Source organism: Mytilus edulis, chromosome 9 (genome assembly GCF_963676685.1).
Source record: "Mytilus edulis chromosome 9, xbMytEdul2.2, whole genome shotgun sequence".
Lineage (NCBI taxonomy): Eukaryota > Metazoa > Mollusca > Bivalvia > Mytilida > Mytilidae > Mytilus > Mytilus edulis.
Window position 1 is genome coordinate 47,870,574 of NC_092352.1, and position 20,251 is coordinate 47,890,824.

General features: G+C 32.7%; 1 protein-coding gene and 1 long non-coding RNA gene across 5 annotated transcripts in view; both read left to right on the forward strand.

Moving 5' to 3' along the window:
- Window positions 1–1,302: 1,302 nt before the first annotated feature.
- On the forward strand, window positions 1,303–4,116 carry LOC139490343 (uncharacterized). The gene is made up of 2 exons (XR_011656293.1): window positions 1,303–1,389; window positions 3,506–4,116. It is a non-coding gene; the product is annotated as an uncharacterized lncRNA (long non-coding RNA).
- Window positions 4,117–6,875: 2,759 nt separating this feature from the next.
- LOC139489729 (filamin-A-like) overlaps window positions 6,876–20,251 on the forward strand; it is a 62,695-nt gene continuing 49,319 nt past the window's right edge. For 2 of the 4 annotated variants that reach the window (XM_071276482.1, XM_071276481.1), the window contains exon 1: window positions 6,876–6,983. In XM_071276482.1, the coding sequence (XP_071132583.1) occupies window positions 6,915–6,983 (69 nt within the window). In that variant the 5' untranslated portion in view covers window positions 6,876–6,914. Of the gene's footprint in view, window positions 6,984–18,709; window positions 18,993–20,251 lie in introns of those variants that run through there. The other 2 variants (XM_071276485.1, XM_071276483.1) reach the window with 2 other exon arrangements.

Here is a 20,251-nt window from a genome sequence, read left to right on the forward strand (position 1 = left end):
AGAATAAACATACTACGTAATATGTCTGATCATGGAATAGAAATTTTATTGAATTTTATCAAAGTAATATATAAAATTTCAAATAGCATCGATCTATAATCTCAAATTAAAGGGTGAAATGAAAAATCGGGAAAAAATACTCCTTTGTTTTTATTGAACGAAGCCTTTTGTATATATATGCATTGGCAGAAGATGACCCTATTTTCTTTTTTTTGTTTTTGTTTCTGATTATGTATAATTCTTGGTACATCTGCCTGATTTTCAAAAAATTTTCGAAAATGTGCAATATGCCCTAAAATTGAAAAATAATCTGTTATATATTTAGAATGCCGTTAAATGTTTCGAAACTGTATAAAATTTTTTGGGACAAAGTTTTAAAACATAAATCGGAATTAAAGCAGACGTGAAGTATACCGTCGTCATTGAAAACACAAACATTGTAAGGCACATCTACAAGAGAGGCGAAACATACCATGGGACATTGAGAGAAAAAAAAATGTGTAGAAAAACTATCCAAATTAATGTTTTGCTCCATCTTTCACACGCAATAAAACAGCAACAACGATTAGATGTAAATGTAAATATTGAAATTTTAAACATTAATTCTGTGAATGCATAGTTTACAGAAGTCTGATATAACGTTGAAATTTTATATCCAGTTTTATATTGAATTGATTGATAGTAGCTTGATTTTAAACTTTTGTAATGTCATGAATGAGATGAAAACTCAGTGGTTATACGTCAATGCGACAGAAACCCAACGACAAAAATAAGAAAAGGACTTTGAGTGGCTGGTGCCAATACATCAGGTAAAAGTGTTAAGACTAGTTTCGGGCTGAGTTGAAATACTGCTTATAGTTTAGGAGTCCATGTTGTACTAGTTACATACATGCAAAGAAGGCGTCTTTCGTGTAAATGGTCGGCCTAGTTTTTTTTTGTCATGTTCAACACTGACATCATAGATTTTCCACTTTAAATGATAAAGAAGTAAGTATACATATAAATATAAGTATACAGCTTGCATACCTGTTTGCTCTTATGAATTTTTTTTTATAAAGCGTAATACAAACACAAAAATCGGAGGGCATTTAAAACTAAGTTGTCACATTATCATGATAAGCCATAAAGAATATAAAACTGGGGGTTAAGACTCGTATTTGTGCAGTGTCCTCGAAGCTGTGTCAAACTGGAAGTCAAACCCAAAGTGTGACACCTTCTCAAAGACAAAACTATATAACAAAAAAGAAAAGACAAAGCTAAGAAATGATAGTCAAATCTATCTAAGGTCCGGATATTCACCGTCAATAGATCTACATATTATATTTACACGTCACGTTTTTATTGCATGCCGTTGTGTTAAATCTGTTGACACTTAAAAAGACATTTCAGGTAAAATTGTGTATTTTCAGGTTATATCTTCAAATCAGATTTCAATTATGTTGCAGGAAATTGACGGCAAATCATACCAACGAAGCATTATTCCTTTCTGTGATCTCTGTAATGATAATTTACATGTCATTCAAAATCCCGATGTTTAATTTTTGTTCTTAGAAATTTTGAAAATGACGTTGAATCAGTAGACTGTACTTTATCAACATGTAAAGAGTAAACAGTTTTATCATTGTTTACTATTTGATCAATAGTAGAAGAGGATCCAGAGGGATGGGCACCCGGACCCAGCCCGTGTGAAATTTGGTTGAATATAAAGGTAATCAACAGTGGAGGATCCAGAAATTTTCATAAGTGGGGGCCCACTGACTGCCTAAAGGGGGGGGGGGGGCGCTCCAGTCACGCTTCAGTGGTTCCCTATATAAGCAACCAAATGTTTTCCCAAAATGGGGGGCCCGGCCCCCTGCCCCCCCCCTAAATCCGTCTCTGATCAATGAAGCATTTAACTGTAGCGGGATCCATCTTATGGCAACCAATACCCCCCCCCCCCCCCCCCCCCGACCCTTTTTATAAAAAGTTCTGGATTCATCACTAAATAGTATATTGGGACCATTGAGCGGATATCATGTATGTACAACTTGAGGGTCTGAATGGGAGTCCTTCATTTCTGTGTTATATATAGTTTTTTTAGTCCAAATAGTTATAACGTCTTGAAAGGCTATGCTATGATATTTTTTTTGACGCCTTACATCGACAGGAAGGCGTCAAATCAAAAATTAAGAATAGCCTTCCGAGATGTCATAATTATTTTAGTCCGCTTGTCTGGCAAAACAGTCTTGGACGTCAGAGTAATCTCGGACTATACAATTTGGACTAGTTTTTTTATGTCTTTTCTCATAGATTTTTATATTTATTTTGCACATTATTTTCTATTCTTAAAATATTTTGGTCGTTTTGTTTAGGCACCCCGTATTCTCTTTCAATATGACTAATATTATTTTTTTGTTATTTTTCTGTACATTAATCATGCATAACTATTCTGTAAACTCCATCAGGCCATGCAGTATTGTTAAACTTTTTTGTAACTTTATTTTTGGTTGAATAATCGGCCAAAATTACAGAGATTCAATTCGACGATTTATGTTGTTGTATTAAATTGTATGCATTCAGTTAACTTCGTGAAATGAAGTAAAAATATAACAGTGACTCAGTTCATTTATGATTAAAAATTACAATTAAAACAAAACTTAAAGCATACGGACAAAACTTTAAGCATACGGTTAATAAATGCAAAAAAAAAAACTTACGACTCCGCCCCGCCCCTGTCTATTGATCTTTTATTAAGCTTATTTTTTTTGGCTTTTCCGGTAATAGTTTTTTTTTTGTATATATGTGGTTTTTCTCCTCGTAGTTTACACAAATGTGTCATTTTAGTTTTGTAAAAGATAAAGCTGAAAAAATTATCTGACAGAACAGAACAGTAAACAGTGAAATAAATCCAAGGAAAATTTAAAACAATGTTCCACTCCCTTATCAAATGACAAGTCAAAAGCTCAAACGAATAGGGAACTACTGTCATAGTTCTGACTTGGTACAAAAGTTTATGTATGCATGAATAAAATAGTATTATAAATGAAATTGTGTTTCATTATCAAGAGCTTGACATTTTTGGAACACTATAGCGCTGAATTTAAAATCTTCCTCCTTTTCTTTCTCTGAATACGAGAATATTTATTACGACTTTGCTGTATACAAACTATATTTACTTAGAACTAGGGTTAAAGCGATCGATAATAATAATGAAAATTCCAGTTCAATAGAGGTGCAGTATTTGGATTTATAATTTGATAAGTTTCAGCGTAAATCAGGCCGTTGTTTATTTTCTTTTGGACTGTACCATGTCTTAAAGGGGGGGGGGTCTCTGAATGATGGGGCCAGGTCATTTTATAGCATTCAATTGCTCATTGTTCAAGGCGATACAGTGCCCCATGATTGTTTGCAGCATCGTCCTTTAGTATATGGCGGATAATTGCCTCATTGTCAATCATGCATACCACGATTCTTTGTTAACAAATATATTTTTTATCATGTTCAAACTTTTTTTCTCTCTCAACAGAATGAAGACATCTGCATGGCTTATTGTTATCTCCCTTTTGATGTCTATCGTACATGAAGTTATGGCGGGAAGCTGTGTACGGTCGTCTGGTTCGATCAGTGGATGTAAAGATATTGGCGGGAAATGTGAAAATATAGGAGGCGTTTGTTTTCAAGGCTTGGATGAGACTTGTTGCTGCTCAGAAGCATTAGAGGAATGTGAAGCCGGTCAACCTTTAGGAGGAAGATTCGAACCAAGAGAAGACAACCCTAATTACCAAGAACAAAATGAGTTGAACAATAAAAGAGTTGAATTGAAAAAGAAAGAAAGTGAATTGAAAAAGAAAGAAAATGAATTGAACAAGAAAAGAGATGAATTGAACAAAAAAGGAGGAGCAATGAATAATAAAAGAGATGATGTACAGAAGAAAAGAGATAAATTGGAAAAGAAAAGCAATGAAACCAATAAAAAAGATGAACTTTAAAGTAATATAAACAATATTTACAGAGTTTATATGCCTTTCACTTAAATTTCAGGTTATGATGTTCTGATCATGACCAAATTCACTGACTACATGATATAGTTTTAAACATGTTATCATCACACTATATTAAAAGATATTATAATTTTAATTCTTTTTTACGTCTGAGATTTAGTAAACCAAATCACACTTTCTGCTAGTAAATTCGAGCACTCTGTATCTTTTGGTGACTCACGACGTTATTTTAACTACAGTAACTGCTCTACGTAGACTAATTTTTGGCAATACAATAAACTAAAAACAAGAATGTATCCCAAATACACGGATGCCCCATCCGCATTTTCATTTTCTATGTTCAATGGACTGTGAAAATGGGATAAATCTCTAATTTGGCATTAAAATAAGAAAGATCATATCATAGGGAATTACCATGTTTACAAAGTTTCAAGTTGATCGGACTTCAACTTCATCAAAAACTACCTCCAACAAAAACTAACCAAAACTTTAACCTGAAACGGGACGGACGGACGGACGAACGAACAGGCGGGCGGACGCACAGACCAGAAAACATAATGCCCATAAATGGGACATAAAAATATTGCTGACATCAATCAACGACACAAACTGAAATACAGGCTCCTAACTTCGAGCAAACTTTCGAAAAAGAGTAGGCTAATGCCGCTACAAGGCAGCACTCGCACCCGCAAAGTGGAAAGGGATGAATATAAATTGCAAAAACTTGTTCCCAATCCACTATAAATAAATCTGTTTAAACTAACTTCGAGCAGGCACATGCAGACTGTTGCGTAGTTTTTGTGAGCACTCAAGTTCTTTATATTTGTTTTCGTGAAAATAGTCACAGCTATGTGTCTGGGTCGATGAATAGATCAATTTTTCTATTTCAAAAGAAGTAGATATCGAATTTCATGTAAGTTCCATTCTGACAATAGAATTCAGATAACACTTACATAATATTATAAAATATTACAAATACGAATGAACAGCTCCTATAATAGTCGTAACGAAACGATCTAGGACGGTCACAGGCACTTGGAGAATGGACCCCCCCCCCCCCCCCCATTTTCCACATACATGTATATCGTATATATATATATATATATATATATATATATATATATATATATATATATATATATATATATATATATATATATATATATATATTTATTTGTTTAATTTTTTTAAGTTTATATATTCTCCATAATGTTTTAACTTATTCAATATGCTCCTGATCTTATACGATTTTTACATTAACAGAAGTCAATATTATATGATGAAGCCCTATCCTTATTTTTCAACGATAAACGCCTCTCCCCCAGAAAAAAATAGAAACTTGGGAGTCAATTACCAAAAGAGCACATGATCCAAGTCAAACTTAAAAGATGTTTGAAGAATATTTTAATTTATAACTAATTTATATGGGTAGTTGTCAATCAATGAACACTCGTCGTCCTACATTATGTCCACACTTATATTTTGTCAAACTTCTCTCCGACTGCTTATGATGTCTTTACACTAAATCATTTTGAGATGCTCTGGTTGATATAACTGTCTCAGATGACATTGTTGAGCTGTCAGATGAAGTTGAGTTTGAATTAGATTTCATTTACTGCGATTTCTCTTAGATGGCTACTTTATAATTTTGGTCTTTCTGAGAGATGTGTATGTGCGTATTTCAGATTGGATAAATCGAACTCTGCCCGACTGATTATAAAAGTTTGTTATTATAGTTTGCTATAACACAACTATCAATGACTAAGGGAGGGTTAAGCGCCGACAAACATATTGATGTGCCAGCCGTTCGTTGGATGTTGTCTGCCATCTTTTATTGTTTAAAACAAATCCTACGTCATTTTGTCATGACAGGAAACTTTTATAGCTAACCAATATGATATAATATTGTATTGTTTAAGCTCACTGGGGAAAACCGTGACCTGTTGTTGCTATGTCCTTCGGTCTTTAGTGGACAGTGTATCATTGCCAATCAAACCCCTTATCAGACGAGTGACTGGATATGGGAGACTAAACTTTGCTGTGAAATATTTTAATTCAGCAGAATCTTGATAATTGATACTATATTTAATGTTTTCGTCCTGCATATATGCATGAAATATTTGCCAAATGGATATTTATCAAACAACCATCCATAATATAATCCCAAATCAAAGCAACCTGATCTTGTCAAGGGTTGTGTCGTCTGTTGAGGAACACATATACAGAGTTCATCTTTTGATGAACATGTCTTTATAGACAGATACCAGTTTTCAGCAATCGAGTAAGGTTCTCATAGGAACAATATTATAAATAAACTGAACTCGTGTATACATTTTGCCCTTAGAAGCCAGCTGAAGATGGACTCCCGGAGCGTCATTTTCTCGCTGAGTTAAGGATCTATTGGTGACCTTGGGCTGTTGTCTAGACCATTTGGTCGGGTTGCTGATCTTTGACGCACCTGCCGTATCATTCTCTATTCTATTCTAATATCTGACAGCGTAACAAAAAGGTGCATATGTAGGATCATAAGAAACAGATGCACCTTATATAATGGGATTACCTTGAATAAATCTGACGTTTATATAAAAAACAACAATAAAATAATTAATCGCGCTAATTGAGCATGACGCTTCTCGAGGGTAGAACAGAAGATGCAATTGTCTTATACCTCTTCAATTTAATAAGGTTAGACTTTTGCCGACCAAACTGTTACTTACTTAATCAGGATCACCTTTATCGCATGCAGCCAAGGTCATTATGTTTTTATTCCTTTCCAGGGTCACAACTGTGTTTTTTCCAATGGTAAGCAATAAAAAATACAAAATCAACCAATGGTATCTTATCTAATATTATGATAGTCTTGGTAATAAATTTGTTCTTTTCTCTAATCTTTCTCACTCTCTGTTAATTGATTTGAAAGGACTTACATGAACAATGGCTTCGAATGTACCTTGGCCCTGGTCAACTGCTGATAGTAATGCCACGAACAAATACCAAAAAGCGGTAAGCGCACTTTACGAGTATGATGAAAGAAAAAATGGTTTAAATATTTTAGTATGCAACAAAAAATTAAAATGAACAATTTTTATGAACTAAGTATAATATTAATAGGAAACTAAATTGTATAACACTTACAAAACGTATACAAATTTGAAGATAGTATAACAGGGGTTTTCGTCGTTCCTGTTATATTTAGAATTCGGGGGGAAAGTCGTCACTGGATAAAGTCAACAAGTTTAGCTTTACGATGGTTTATGTATAAAACTTCTTCAATAATGCAATACATTAATTACAATAAAAGTTCGGTTTAAAAAGTTCAACGGTAATATTCCGAAAAGACAAAACAAATGGTTATTCCAATATTACTTCCATGTTCCAATAAATGTTCTATACTAAACACAATGAATGTCACTGTAAATGCACGGCGTGGCAACTGTAAATGCACGGCGTCCGTACAGCTTGACCGCTGGTATCCAACTGCTCATTTACATAGAAACAATATAAAATGAATCGCGTAATCTTACGCAATCATAACTATACGTAATAATGAAATTTGTCACGTAATGCTATAAACGAATAACACAATTAAAAACATATATATGATAACAAGAAATGGACAATGCTAGGATTAAATGGATTAACGTCTTAACGTGTAAGTTATAAATTTTGAGAACAATAGTCGCTTGCTTTTTAGATAAAGTTTGAATTGTTACGAAATAAAACAAAGAGGAAATTATCGGTGTCACAAATTCCCTCCGACTGAAATAAAACTCCGTCCCAGAGTCTAATAAAAATATTGTCTTCTTCTTCCACGGGATGGATCATGGTTTACATTTCGTCCTTTGCTTTGAATCGGACTTGACATCGTCGGATTTTGAATTTTGCAGTCACAAGAGTCATTTCTTAAAGCGTTTATTTCCGTTTCTAATTTCCTGCAACTAGTGGTTAAATCTTTTATCTTCTTTTGGTTTGCTAGTTCTGATACGTCCAGGCCTGATATTTTGATGTACAGCGTTCTAATTGTTCTCTCCAATTTATCGTTTTCAAGACTCCGAATTTCTATTTCTCGCGATAGTTCTGTGCTTTTTTGAGATTGTTTTCTGGAGGTTCGATTTTAATGTTATGTTCTCTTGCTTAAGAAAAGTCGATTTCCTGTCTGAGCGATTTTCTGTTTTCTTTCAATTGTTCTTTTATCAAATCAACGACTGATTCAAGTTTTACTTTGTCTTTCAAAATTTGGGTTTGACTCGTTTGAAGTAAATTTACCTGGAAATATAGAATCGAATTTGTCTGTGTTGCCTTACGAATTTCTGCATCGTCCAAAGTGAAGGAAGGAAAAATCTCACAAGTTTTGCCCTGTATAAATGAAGAAAGTCTTTCGAAATCTCTTTTTCTTTGATTTCATTCTGATTTCTGCACATTGTTTATAAAAATGTCCGGGTTGTCCACAGCGTAAACATCTCACTGTTTTAACGAAATTTGAATTGGGGACACGAAGAAAATTCGAACGTTCTGGATAATAACAGTTTTCTACGAAAACAGGCTGATTGTTCATATTGCACTTCTTTCTAAGATAAGATGGAGACCTCGAAGTAAATCTTTGTCTCAATTTGTTATCCATTGTACAGTGGTATAGCGTAGGTATGATCTTGTGTACAGTTTGTCTAATAAGTTTGAAACCAAGCAAACTGACCCGGGTACCTCCAAGAATTCGGGGGGAAAGTCACTGGATAAAGTCAACAAAACTAAGTTTAGCTTTACGATAGTTTATATATAATAACTTCTTCAATTACGCAATACATTAATTACAATAAAAGTTTGGTTTTAAAAGTTCAACGGTAATGTTCCGAAAAGACAAAACAAATGGTTATTCCAATAAATGTTCTATACTAAACACAATGAGTTTCATTGTAAATGCACGGCGTCCGTACAGCTTGGCCGCTGGTATCCAACTGCTCATTTACATAGAAACAATATAAAATGAATTACGTAATCTTACGCAATCATAACTACATGTAATAATGATATTTGTCAAGTAATGCTATAAACGAATAATACAATTAAAAACATATATATGATAACAAGAAATGGACAACCCTAGGAATAAATGGATTAACTTCTTAACGTGTAAGTTCGAAATTTGGAGAACAATAGTCGCTTGCTTTTTAGATAAAGTTTGAATTGTTACGAAATAAAACAAAGAGGAAAATATCGGTGTCACAAATTCCCTCCGACTGAAATAAGACTATGTCCCAGAGTCTAATAAAAATATTGTCTTCTTCTTCCACGGGATGGATCATGGTTTACATTTAGTCCTTTGCTTTGAATCGGCCTTGACATCGTCGGATTTTGAATTTTGCAGTCACAAGAATCATTTCTTAAAGCGTTTATTTCCGTTTCTAATTTCCTGCAACTAGTGGTTAAATCTTTTATCTTCTTTTGGTTTGCTAGTTCTGATACGTCCAGGCCTGATATTTTGATGTACAGCGTTCTAATTGTTCTCTCCAATTTATCGTTTTCAAGATTCCGAATTTCTATTTCTCGCGATAGTTCTGTGCTTTTTTGAAATTGTTTTCTGGAGCTTTGATTTTAATGTTCTGTTCTCTTGCTTAAGAAAAGTCGATTTCCTGTCTGAGCGATTTTCTGTTTTCTTTCAATTGTTCTTTTATCAAATCAACGACTGATTCAAGTTTCACTTTTTCTTTCAAAATTTGGGTTTGACTCGTTTGAAGTAAATTTAACTGGAAATATAGAATCGAATTTGTCTGTGTTGCCTTACGAATTTCTGCATCGTCCAAAGTGAAGAAAGGAAAATTCTCACAAGTTTTACGCTGTATAAATGAAGAAAGTCTTTCGAAATCTCTTTTTCTTTGATTTTATTCTGATTTCTGCACATTGTTTAAAAAATGTCCGGGTTGTCCACTACGGGGCGCCGAATGGGACTCTTGTGATTTTGTACTCGAAATTCAATTTTGTACGGACAAAAGTGAGTTTTGTTCAACAAAAATGAGTTCAGTTTAACAAAATTTGTAGCATACTACAAATTTAAAATTTGTCATGCAAAATTATCTTTCAGTCGACAAAAGTTACTTTTGTCATGACAAAATTCATTTTTGTAATACAGACTTTACTTTTGTTACCTAATTTGTGAGCACCTAATTGGGCGACAAAAGTCAATTTTGTATGCAAATTTGTTTAGTTTGGATTCTGTGAACTAATTTGCATACAAAATTGACTTTTATGAGACAAAATTGACATTTGTGAGACAAAATTGACATTTGCGAGACAAAATTGACTTTTGTGAGACAAAATTGACACTCACAAAATTGAGTTTTGTCTCACAAAATTGACACTCACAAAATTGAGTTTTGTCTCACAAAATTGAGTTTTGTCTCACAAAATTGAGTTTTGTCTCACAAAATTGAGTTTTGTCTCACAAAAGTCAGTTTTGTATGCAAATTTGTTTAGTTTGGATTCTGTGAACTAATTTGCATACAAAATCGACTTTTGTGACACAAAATTGACATCTGTGAAACAAAATTGACAAAATTGAATTTTGTCTCACAAAATTGAATTTTGTCTCACAAAATTGAGTTTTGTCTCACAAATGTCAATTTTGTCTCACAAAAGTCAATTTTGTCTCACAAATGTCAATTTTGTCTCACAAATGTCAATTTTGTCATCACAAAATTGAGTTTTGTCGTCACAAAATTGACTTTTGTGAGACAAAATTAACTTTTGTGAGACAAAATTGACTTTTGTGAGACAAAATTGACTTTTGTGAGACAAAATTGACTTTTGTGAGACAAAATTGACTTTTGTGAGACAAAATTGACTTTTGTGAGACAAAACTCATTTTTGTGAGACAAAACTCAATTTAGTGAGACAAAACTCAATTTTGTGAGACAAAACCCAATTTAGTGAGACAAAATTCAATTTTGTCAATTTTGTCTCACAAAAGTCAATTTTGTATGCAAATTAGTTCACAGAATCCAAACTAAACAAATTTGCATACAAAATTGACTTTTGTCTCACAAAATTTAATTTTGTCTCACACAATTGACTTTTGTGTTTTAATTTACATATCAGGTAACAAAAGTCAAATTTGTATGCAAATAAGTTTATATTTGCATACCTTTTTAACAAAATTGACTTTTGTCATGACAAAAATAAATTTTGTCTACAAAAATGAATTTTGTCATCACAAAAATGAATTTTGTCATCACAAAATTGAAGTTCTCATAAAACAAGTCTGTATCACATAGTTTTGTAATACAAAAATAATTTTGTTATGACAGAATTGAATTTTGTACAAAACCACAAGAGTCCCATTCGGCGCCCCGTATCCACAGCGTAAACATTCACTGTTTTAACGATATTTGAATGGGGACACGAAGAAAATTCGAACGTTCTGGATAATAACCGTTTTCTACGAAAACAGGCTGATTGTTCATATTGCACTTCTTTCTAAGATAAGATGGAGACCTCTAAATAAATCTTTGTCTCAATTTGTAATCCATTGTACAGTGGTAGAGCGTAGGTATGATCTTGTGTACAGTTTGTCTGATAAGTTTGAAACCAAGCAAACTGTCCCGGGTACCTCCAACAATTTATAACAGGGGTTTTCGTCGTTCCTGTTATATTTAGAATTCGGGGGGAAAGTCACTGGATAAAGTCAACAAAAGTAAGTTTAGCTTTACGATGGTTTATATATAATAATTTCTTCAATAACGCAAAACATTAATTACAATAAAAGTTCGGTTTCAAAAGTTCAACGGTAATATTCCGAAAAGAAAAAACAAATGGTTATTCCAATAAATGTTCTATACTAAACACAATGAATGTCATTGCAAATGCACGGCGCCCGTACAGCTTGGCCGCTGGTATACAACTGCTCATTTACATAGAAACAATATAAAATGAATTACGTAATCTTACGCAATCGTAACTCCATGTAATGATGAAATTTGTCACGTAATGCTATAAACGAATAATACAATTAAAAACATATATATGATAACAAGAAATGGACAATGCTAGGAATAAATGGATTAACTTCTTAACGTGTAAGTTAGAAATTTGGAGAACAATAGTCGCTTGCTTTTTAGATAAAGTTTGAATTGTTACGAAATAAAACAAAGAGGAAAATATCGGTGTCACAAATTCCCTCCGACTGAAATAAGACTCTGTCCCAGAGTCTAATAAAAATATTGTCTTCTTCTTCCACGGGATGGATCATGGTTTACATTTCGTCCTTTCTTTGAATCGGCCTTGGCATCGTCGGATTTTGAATTTTGCAGTCACAAGAGTCATTTCTTAAAGCGTTTATTTCCGTTTCTAATTTCCTGCAACTAGTGGTTAAATCTGTTATCTTCTTTTGGTTTGCTAGTTCTGATACGTCCAAGCCTGATATTTTGATGTACAGCGTTCTAATTTTTCTCTCCAATTTATCGTTTTCAAGATTCCGAATTTCTATTTCTCGCAATAGTTCTGTGCTTTTTTGAAATTGTTTTCTGGAGCTTTGCTTTCAATGTTCTGTTCTCTTGCTTAAGAAAATCGATTTCCTGTCTGAGCGATTTTCTGTTTTCTTTCAATTGTTCTTTTATCAAATCAACGACTGATTCAAGTTTCTCTTTTTCTTTCAAAAATTTGGGTTTGACTCGTTTGAAGTAAATTTACCTAGAAATATAGAATCGAATTTGTCCGTGTAGCCTTACAAATTCCTGCATCGTCCAAAGTGAAGAAAGGAAAATTCTCACAAGTTTTACGCTGTATAAATGAAGAAAGTCTTTCGAAATCTCTTTTTCTTTGATTTTATTCTGATTTCTGCACATTGTTTATAAAAATGTCCTGGTTGTCCACAGCGGAAAAATCTCACTGTTTTAACGATATTTGAATTGGGGACACGAAGAAAATCCGAACGTTCTGGATAATAACCGTTTTCTACGAAAAAAAGGCTGAATGTTCATATTGCACTTCTTTCTAAGATAAGATGGAGACCTCTAAATAAATCTTTGTCTCAATTTGTAATCCATTGTACAGTGGTAGAGCGTAGGTATGATCTTGTGTACAGTTTGTCTGATAAGTTTGAAACCAAGCAAACTGTCCCGGGTACCTCCAACAATTTATAACAGGGGTTTTCGTCGTTCCTGTTATATTTAGAATTCGGGGGGAAAGTCACTGGATAAAGTCAACAAAAGTAAGTTTAGCTTTACGATGGTTTATATATAATAATTTCTTCAATAACGCAAAACATTAATTACAATAAAAGTTCGGTTTCAAAAGTTCAACGGTAATATTCCGAAAAGAAAAAACAAATGGTTATTCCAATAAATGTTCTATACTAAACACAATGAATGTCATTGCAAATGCACGGCGCCCGTACAGCTTGGCCGCTGGTATACAACTGCTCATTTACATAGAAACAATATAAAATGAATTACGTAATCTTACGCAATCATAACTCCATGTAATGATGAAATTTGTCACGTAATGCTATAAACGAATAATACAATTAAAAACATATATATGATAACAAGAAATGGACAATGCTAGGAAGAAATGGATTAACTTCTTAACGTGTAAGTTAGAAATTTGGAGAACAATAGTCGCTTGCTTTTTAGATAAAGTTTGAATTGTTACGAAATAAAACAAAGAGGAAAATATCGGTGTCACAAATTCCCTCCGACTGAAATAAGACTCTGTCCCAGAGTCTAATAAAAATATTGTCTTCTTCTTCCACGGGATGGATCATGGTTTACATTTCGTCCTTTCTTTGAATCGGCCTTGGCATCGTCGGATTTTGAATTTTGCAGTCACAAGAGTCATTTCTTAAAGCGTTTATTTCCGTTTCTAATTTCCTGCAACTAGTGGTTAAATCTGTTATCTTCTTTTGGTTTGCTAGTTCTGATACGTCCAAGCCTGATATTTTGATGTACAGCGTTCTAATTGTTCTCTCCAATTATCGTTTTCAAGATTCCGAATTTCTATTTCTCGCGATAGTTCTGTGCTTTTTTGAAATTGTTTTCTGGAGCTTCGATTTTAATGTTCTGTTCTCTTGCTTAAGAAAAATCGATTTCCTGTCTGAGCGATTTTCTGTTTTCTTTCAATTGTTCTTTTATCAAATCAACGACTGATTCGAGTTTCTCTTTTTCTTTCAATTGTTCTTTTATCAAATCAACGACCGATTCAAGTTTCTCTTTTTCTTTCAAAATTTGGGTTTGACTCGTTTGAAGTAAATTTACCTGGAAATATAGAATCGAATTTGTCCGTGTAGCCTTGCGAATTTCTGCATCGTCCAAAGTGAAGAAAGGAAAATTCTCACAAGTTTTACGCTGTATAAATGAAGAAAGTCTTTCGAAATCTCTTTTTCTTTGATTTTATTCTGATTTCTGCACATTGTTTATAAAAATGTCCGGGTTGTCCACAGCGTAAACATTTCACTGTTTTAACGATATTTGAATTGGGGACACGAAGAAAATCCGAACGTTCTGGATAATAACCGTTTTCTACGAAAAAAGGCTGATTGTTCATATTGCACTTCTTTCTAAGATAATATAAGATGGATACCTCGAAGTAAATCTTTGTCTCAATTTGTAATCCATTGTACAGTGGTATGATCTTGTGTACAGTTTGTCTGATAAGTTTGAAACCAAGCAAACTGTCCCGGGTACCTCCAAGAATTCGGGGGGAAAGTCACTGGATAAAGTCAAAAAAACTAAGTTTAGCTTTTCGATGGTTTATATATAATAACTTCTTCAATAACGCAATACATAAATTACAATAAAAGTTTGGTTTTTAAAGTTCAACGGTAATTTTCCGAAAAGACAAAACAAATGGTTATTCCAATGATTGTTCTATACTAAACACAATGAATGTCATTGTAAATGCACGGCGTCCGTACAGCTTGGCCGCTGGTATCCAACTGCTCATTTACATAGAAACAATATAAAATGAATTACGTAATCTTACGCAATCATAACTACATGTAATAATGAAATTTGTCACGTAATGCTATAAACGAATAATACAATTAAAAACATACATATAATAACAAAAAAATGAATGAATGAATGAATAAATATTTTATTTTCAAGAAGCATATACATGCTATGGCAAACGAATATATATACAATATATGACAAACAAAAGACAGCAGAGAACAGTAGTTACAGAGTATACAATAATATTATGATAATATATGTGATCTAATTTTCCAAGCTGCATTTAAATAGTTACATAGTTTTACTGTCAGAGATTTAGAATGAACTTGTAATAAATTATCTAATTTGTGCCGATTTGGCCAAGAACAGTAGAATAAAGGTAAAAATTCAATACGCACAGATCTATACGCTGGACATGATAAAACAAAATGATACTCGTCCTCTATAACGGGCGCACCACGTTTGCGCGCATTTGAGGATTTAAATGTTTTACGTTTGCGCGCAGCTTTTGATTACATTTGCGCGCATTCATTTAACAGGTAAACTCAGGTAAAAATATAAATAAAAATTAAATTTAATTTTAATTGACTATATGTTTTTTTTAATTTTCATAATAAATATGACTATCACTTTTTAATTTTGAAAGTATTTCTTAATTCAAATTATATATTGTTCATATTGAATTCTAAAATAAATTATAAAGTTATCATTATGAACTCCGTAGTATAGCTTTAAAAGACATACATGTAACGTTATTGCAAATATTTCAGAGTGAAAAGTGTTTCAACGAATAGTGATCGTTTTTAAAATTAGTAAAAAATTTAAGTTGGTTAGTAAATTAGACCAAGACACAAACATGGAGTTTCGGCACGTACCGAAATGTAAAGTAATGAATTTATCAATACTTTTACCTTTAAGATTGGCTATCTTTTAGAATTTTAACATTTTTATCTGTATATATTTCTACGATTTAGTGCTTGTGCATAACAAAACGGACTCACCTCGAAATTCCACTTCCAAATCATCGTTGGTGAGCAGGGGACTAAGGGGACTAACGGAATGAGTACTTATACTTGTAAATAATTGAACAAATTATAAATAAATTAAAAACCAATTGTTCAGAGAACAATTGAAAGTCTTTCCACACCAAAGAAATTTGGATAAGAAGGTAGTTTCTTCATACTGATGCGATAAATAATGGTTTAATTATCTTTTTGAGTGATATAAGGGGGATAATATGCTACTTCCGGTGAAATGAATGTCACATCCGGTCTCATATGATAGCTTCTTTCACACTGATTCCACAAATATATAGTTTCTACATACTTTTGTATGTAGAATGGGAGATAATTGGCCACTTCCGGTTTGTTGGAAGTTATTTTTAGTCCAGTAATCTGTTCATGTATCTATATGACAAAATATATGGATTCTGAGTACTTTTATGTGAAAAAATTGCAAACAAAGCTACTTCCGGTTTTCTCAAGGTCACTTCCGGTAGCCATTTTTTAAGGTCATTTGTCTCTTAACCTTTTGTATAAGGTCAAATGATTTTATAATGAACTTAATTGAAGTTATAATCAAATAACCTCATATCAAGACATTTCAGGGGCAACAACTCCTTTAAGATGCCATGTAATAGTATAAGACTAAATGTAGCATATCTTCATTACAGTTAAGCTGACATTTTGCACTTGTTCTTTAACATGTATCTTTCAAAGTGTCGGAGAAAATGCAAAAACAAGCAAAAGTCACAATTGAGAACTTGACCTTGACCTTTGACCTTGACCTCATTTTCTAAGTTAGGACCTAGGGGACTCAAATAAAAACATTCCAGGGTTATACGGTTAACTGTTTATGAGTTATATAAACATACCGACAAATTTATTTTGTAAAGGTAGATAACTCCTATAAAATTTCATCGAATCGCTTCGATCAAAATACGCCAAAAATTCCTGAGGATGTAACGAGCAATGTGTAAAAGAAATTTTGTCGATATCTTTTTTTGTTACGGAGGAGATACACTCTGATTATAAACAGTGAATAGGGAGATAACTCTTACAAAGAAAAAGGTTCGGCTTAGCAGGGTGAAATTTAAAAGCGCATAAACTATACGATACAATATGCAAAATATCTAAGCGACATATTGCGAAACAAATGTTTATCGCAAGAACAAAATTTGGCGGAAGAAAAAAAAAAAAATAATAATAATCAGAACAAAAACAATAAGTCTTTCCACAGAAAAGTGGAAAGACTTAATAAGTAGTATAGTATTTTACCTGAGTTTACCTGTCAAAAAACTGCGCGCAATTGTAATCAAAAACTGCGCGCAAACGTAATGATTTTTGCGCGCAAATGTAATGGTAATGCGCGCAAACGTAATGCACCGTCTAAAACATTTATATTGCAACATATACAAATTCTGTTTTCTCTTTGAGTATTTAGATAACGACCAACTTCAACATTTAATCTAAGTGTGCCGCTACGTAGTTTTGTTAATATAGATACATTACAATGAAAATCTAAGTATTTTTCAAAACCAAATACTAGTTTATATCGTTTATAAATACAAAGTTTGTTACATTCTTCTGAAGCTGTATTCCAGCTTTGTAAAAATTGATCTTTAATACGTGTTTTTATACAATCAAATGATAATTTACTAGTATCTTGTGAAATCCATAAATCATAAAATCCAAGGTTACATAACAATTTCTTTACGTTAGACGCCCAATTAATTTTACCATTATTTGCATCTTCGTACAAAAGTTTATAAACTTCATATACAATATGAGGTTTATTAGTTACAATATGAATCCAATATTTCAGGATTTTATATTTTCTCAAAAAATGCAATGGCAAGTGACCAAGTTTACCATATAAAAAAATTGTAGGGACTTTTTTACCAAGTTTCAAAATAAATCTACAAAATCTATTATATATATAAGCTCTATATCACAAAAAAAGATCAAAGGAAAAATGCACAAAATAGCGATAATTTATAAATATCGTTGATATGTTTGCTGTTAACATTAAAATCTATTTGCTATAGTTTCCACCAAAACGCATTAATAGTGAAAACGTAGTCTATAAGGAGTTGGCTCCAGATTTCGGTCATTATTTGTAAATACTCTTTTTTGGCTGATAGTTTCAAACGATCTAATAGTTTCCCCCAAGAAAAACCCACAACATGAAAAAAGACAGATTCCTTAGAGGTGTTGACTGACGATTTCTGTCATGCTAACTGATTTATATATATTGTATACTGTCAGATGACCTGTTTGCCATTTTAAAAAATGTCTTCCCTTCTATGATAGCTTTCAATTGTGAAATATGGGTAAAACAGTAATTGAGGGCAATAACTCCTATTAAGAGTCGAACTAATCGATTACAGTTGTATGCTAACCGGGAACATCTATTCAGTGGATTAAACCATTTTACGATTCTTAAATTAACCCACTTCAACCCAGTATATAGATTTGTTTATACTTTCTTCATCTTAATATTTGAAAATAGTATAAAAGTGTATAACAAAATCTTTGATTGCAATGACGACTGTACGTTGAATAAAAATTACCCGCTGCATTGCAAATACTATGTTTGATGGAAATGCAATAACGTATTGATATTTCGAACATACTCTTCGTTAACATACATATATATCATAAATTGGAAATTTTACTTTTTAAAATTACTTTTTATACTTGAAAAGAACATTAAGTGTTTAGTAACAGAGAACAGGTATGCAATACAGATAAATATGTTACTACCTATGATAAAGTGATTGCAGAAGAAGTTCTATAATACATAAGATTGCCATGGTAACTAATTTTAAGTTTGGATGCTTCGAGTTGTTTCATTGCACACAGGGGTTGCGTAGGATAGTAAATAACTTGTATTATTTGTGACATTCATTCCGAATAAAACAAAGGAATTTTCTACCTTCTGCTGTGATAGACACTACTTCTACAGAACTACATGTTATAGTCTTGCCAAGAAAATTAGTTCTTTCTCTCTCTGTAGCGTAGCTTGGAACAATCCTGATTTTTGCTGAGTTGCTGTTCCGCTAGATAAAGTAAGATTTTATTACTTTTTTTCCTTGTAATTTTTCGGTTTTCTAATATAGTTTGATCACTATTCTTAAATGGCATTACTTATGTTTCACTCTATCATTTTTTTAATTGTATCAATTCCGTTAAGGGTGTAACTTGAAGTTTAACGATTGAGCTCGTTTTGCATAACCCTTTTTTTGTTTATAGCAGTATGATTTTATAAATTAAATTATAAAATATTTACTCTTCTAAACTTTGAAACGAAAATTGCTGTTTTACCCGTTAAAATGCATATAATTGGTTCAGCCTTTGTTTTCAATCAAATTCTTATTTCTTCTTTGATAAATGTCATGCAGTTTTCATTTATTAATAAACGATTTGTTATTTTGGCTGAAATCTGTTTTATATTTATACGCAAACCATCGAAGGAAAAGATTGCAAATGTGCATTATGCCTGCGATTCTGCTTGAAGGGCATGCTTACGGTGAAAGCAACCCACACATTGCACATAAATCAATTAATTTATATATATACAAAGTTTTGATTCGTGTTTCCAAAAGAACAATATAGCTGGAATGTTCCATATCATTATAAAGTATGTATGTCTTGTACAAAATAATTCCTAAAGAAATTAAATTATTGATTTTTTTTTGGTGTTTAACGTCACTTTAAACACTCTTGGCTATATCGTGGTCTCAAGTTTTGATAAGTTGAAGAAGCTGGAGTGCCCGGAGTGATCCATTTACCTAGTTAGAAAACTGACAATACAAAGTCAATACAAATCCTAAATAGGTTAGTGGGTCTCTCCAGGCACTCAAGCTTCTCCCACCATCCACATATACATATACATAGGCACTTGTTTCTTTCCATGGGAAGATGGACTAAGTCTATCGATTTATATCATACGGATAGTCGAACTTCATTCGAATATACACAAGTGCCGGGCCTGTGCACAGATACCAGACTTATAATTTTGAACAGACTCATCATGTACGCTCGAAACATGAAAGTCAAAATGGCAAAAATAAAGTACCATGTTGAAGAGCATAAGGGACAAAATATTTCGAAAGGTTTTGCAAAGATACCAGGCTTCTCTCCCGCCTTAAATATCAATAAATCTATATATATCTTTATTTTAAGCCTGGAATCCTGACTGACGCAAAGAGGAGGTTCGGCCAGGTTCCCAGGCTACTGTTAAATGAGAAGGCCTTTTATCAAAATATAAAACAATCTTAAAATATATAAATTAGTCTATTTTTGCATGCATTCATATGATTAATTG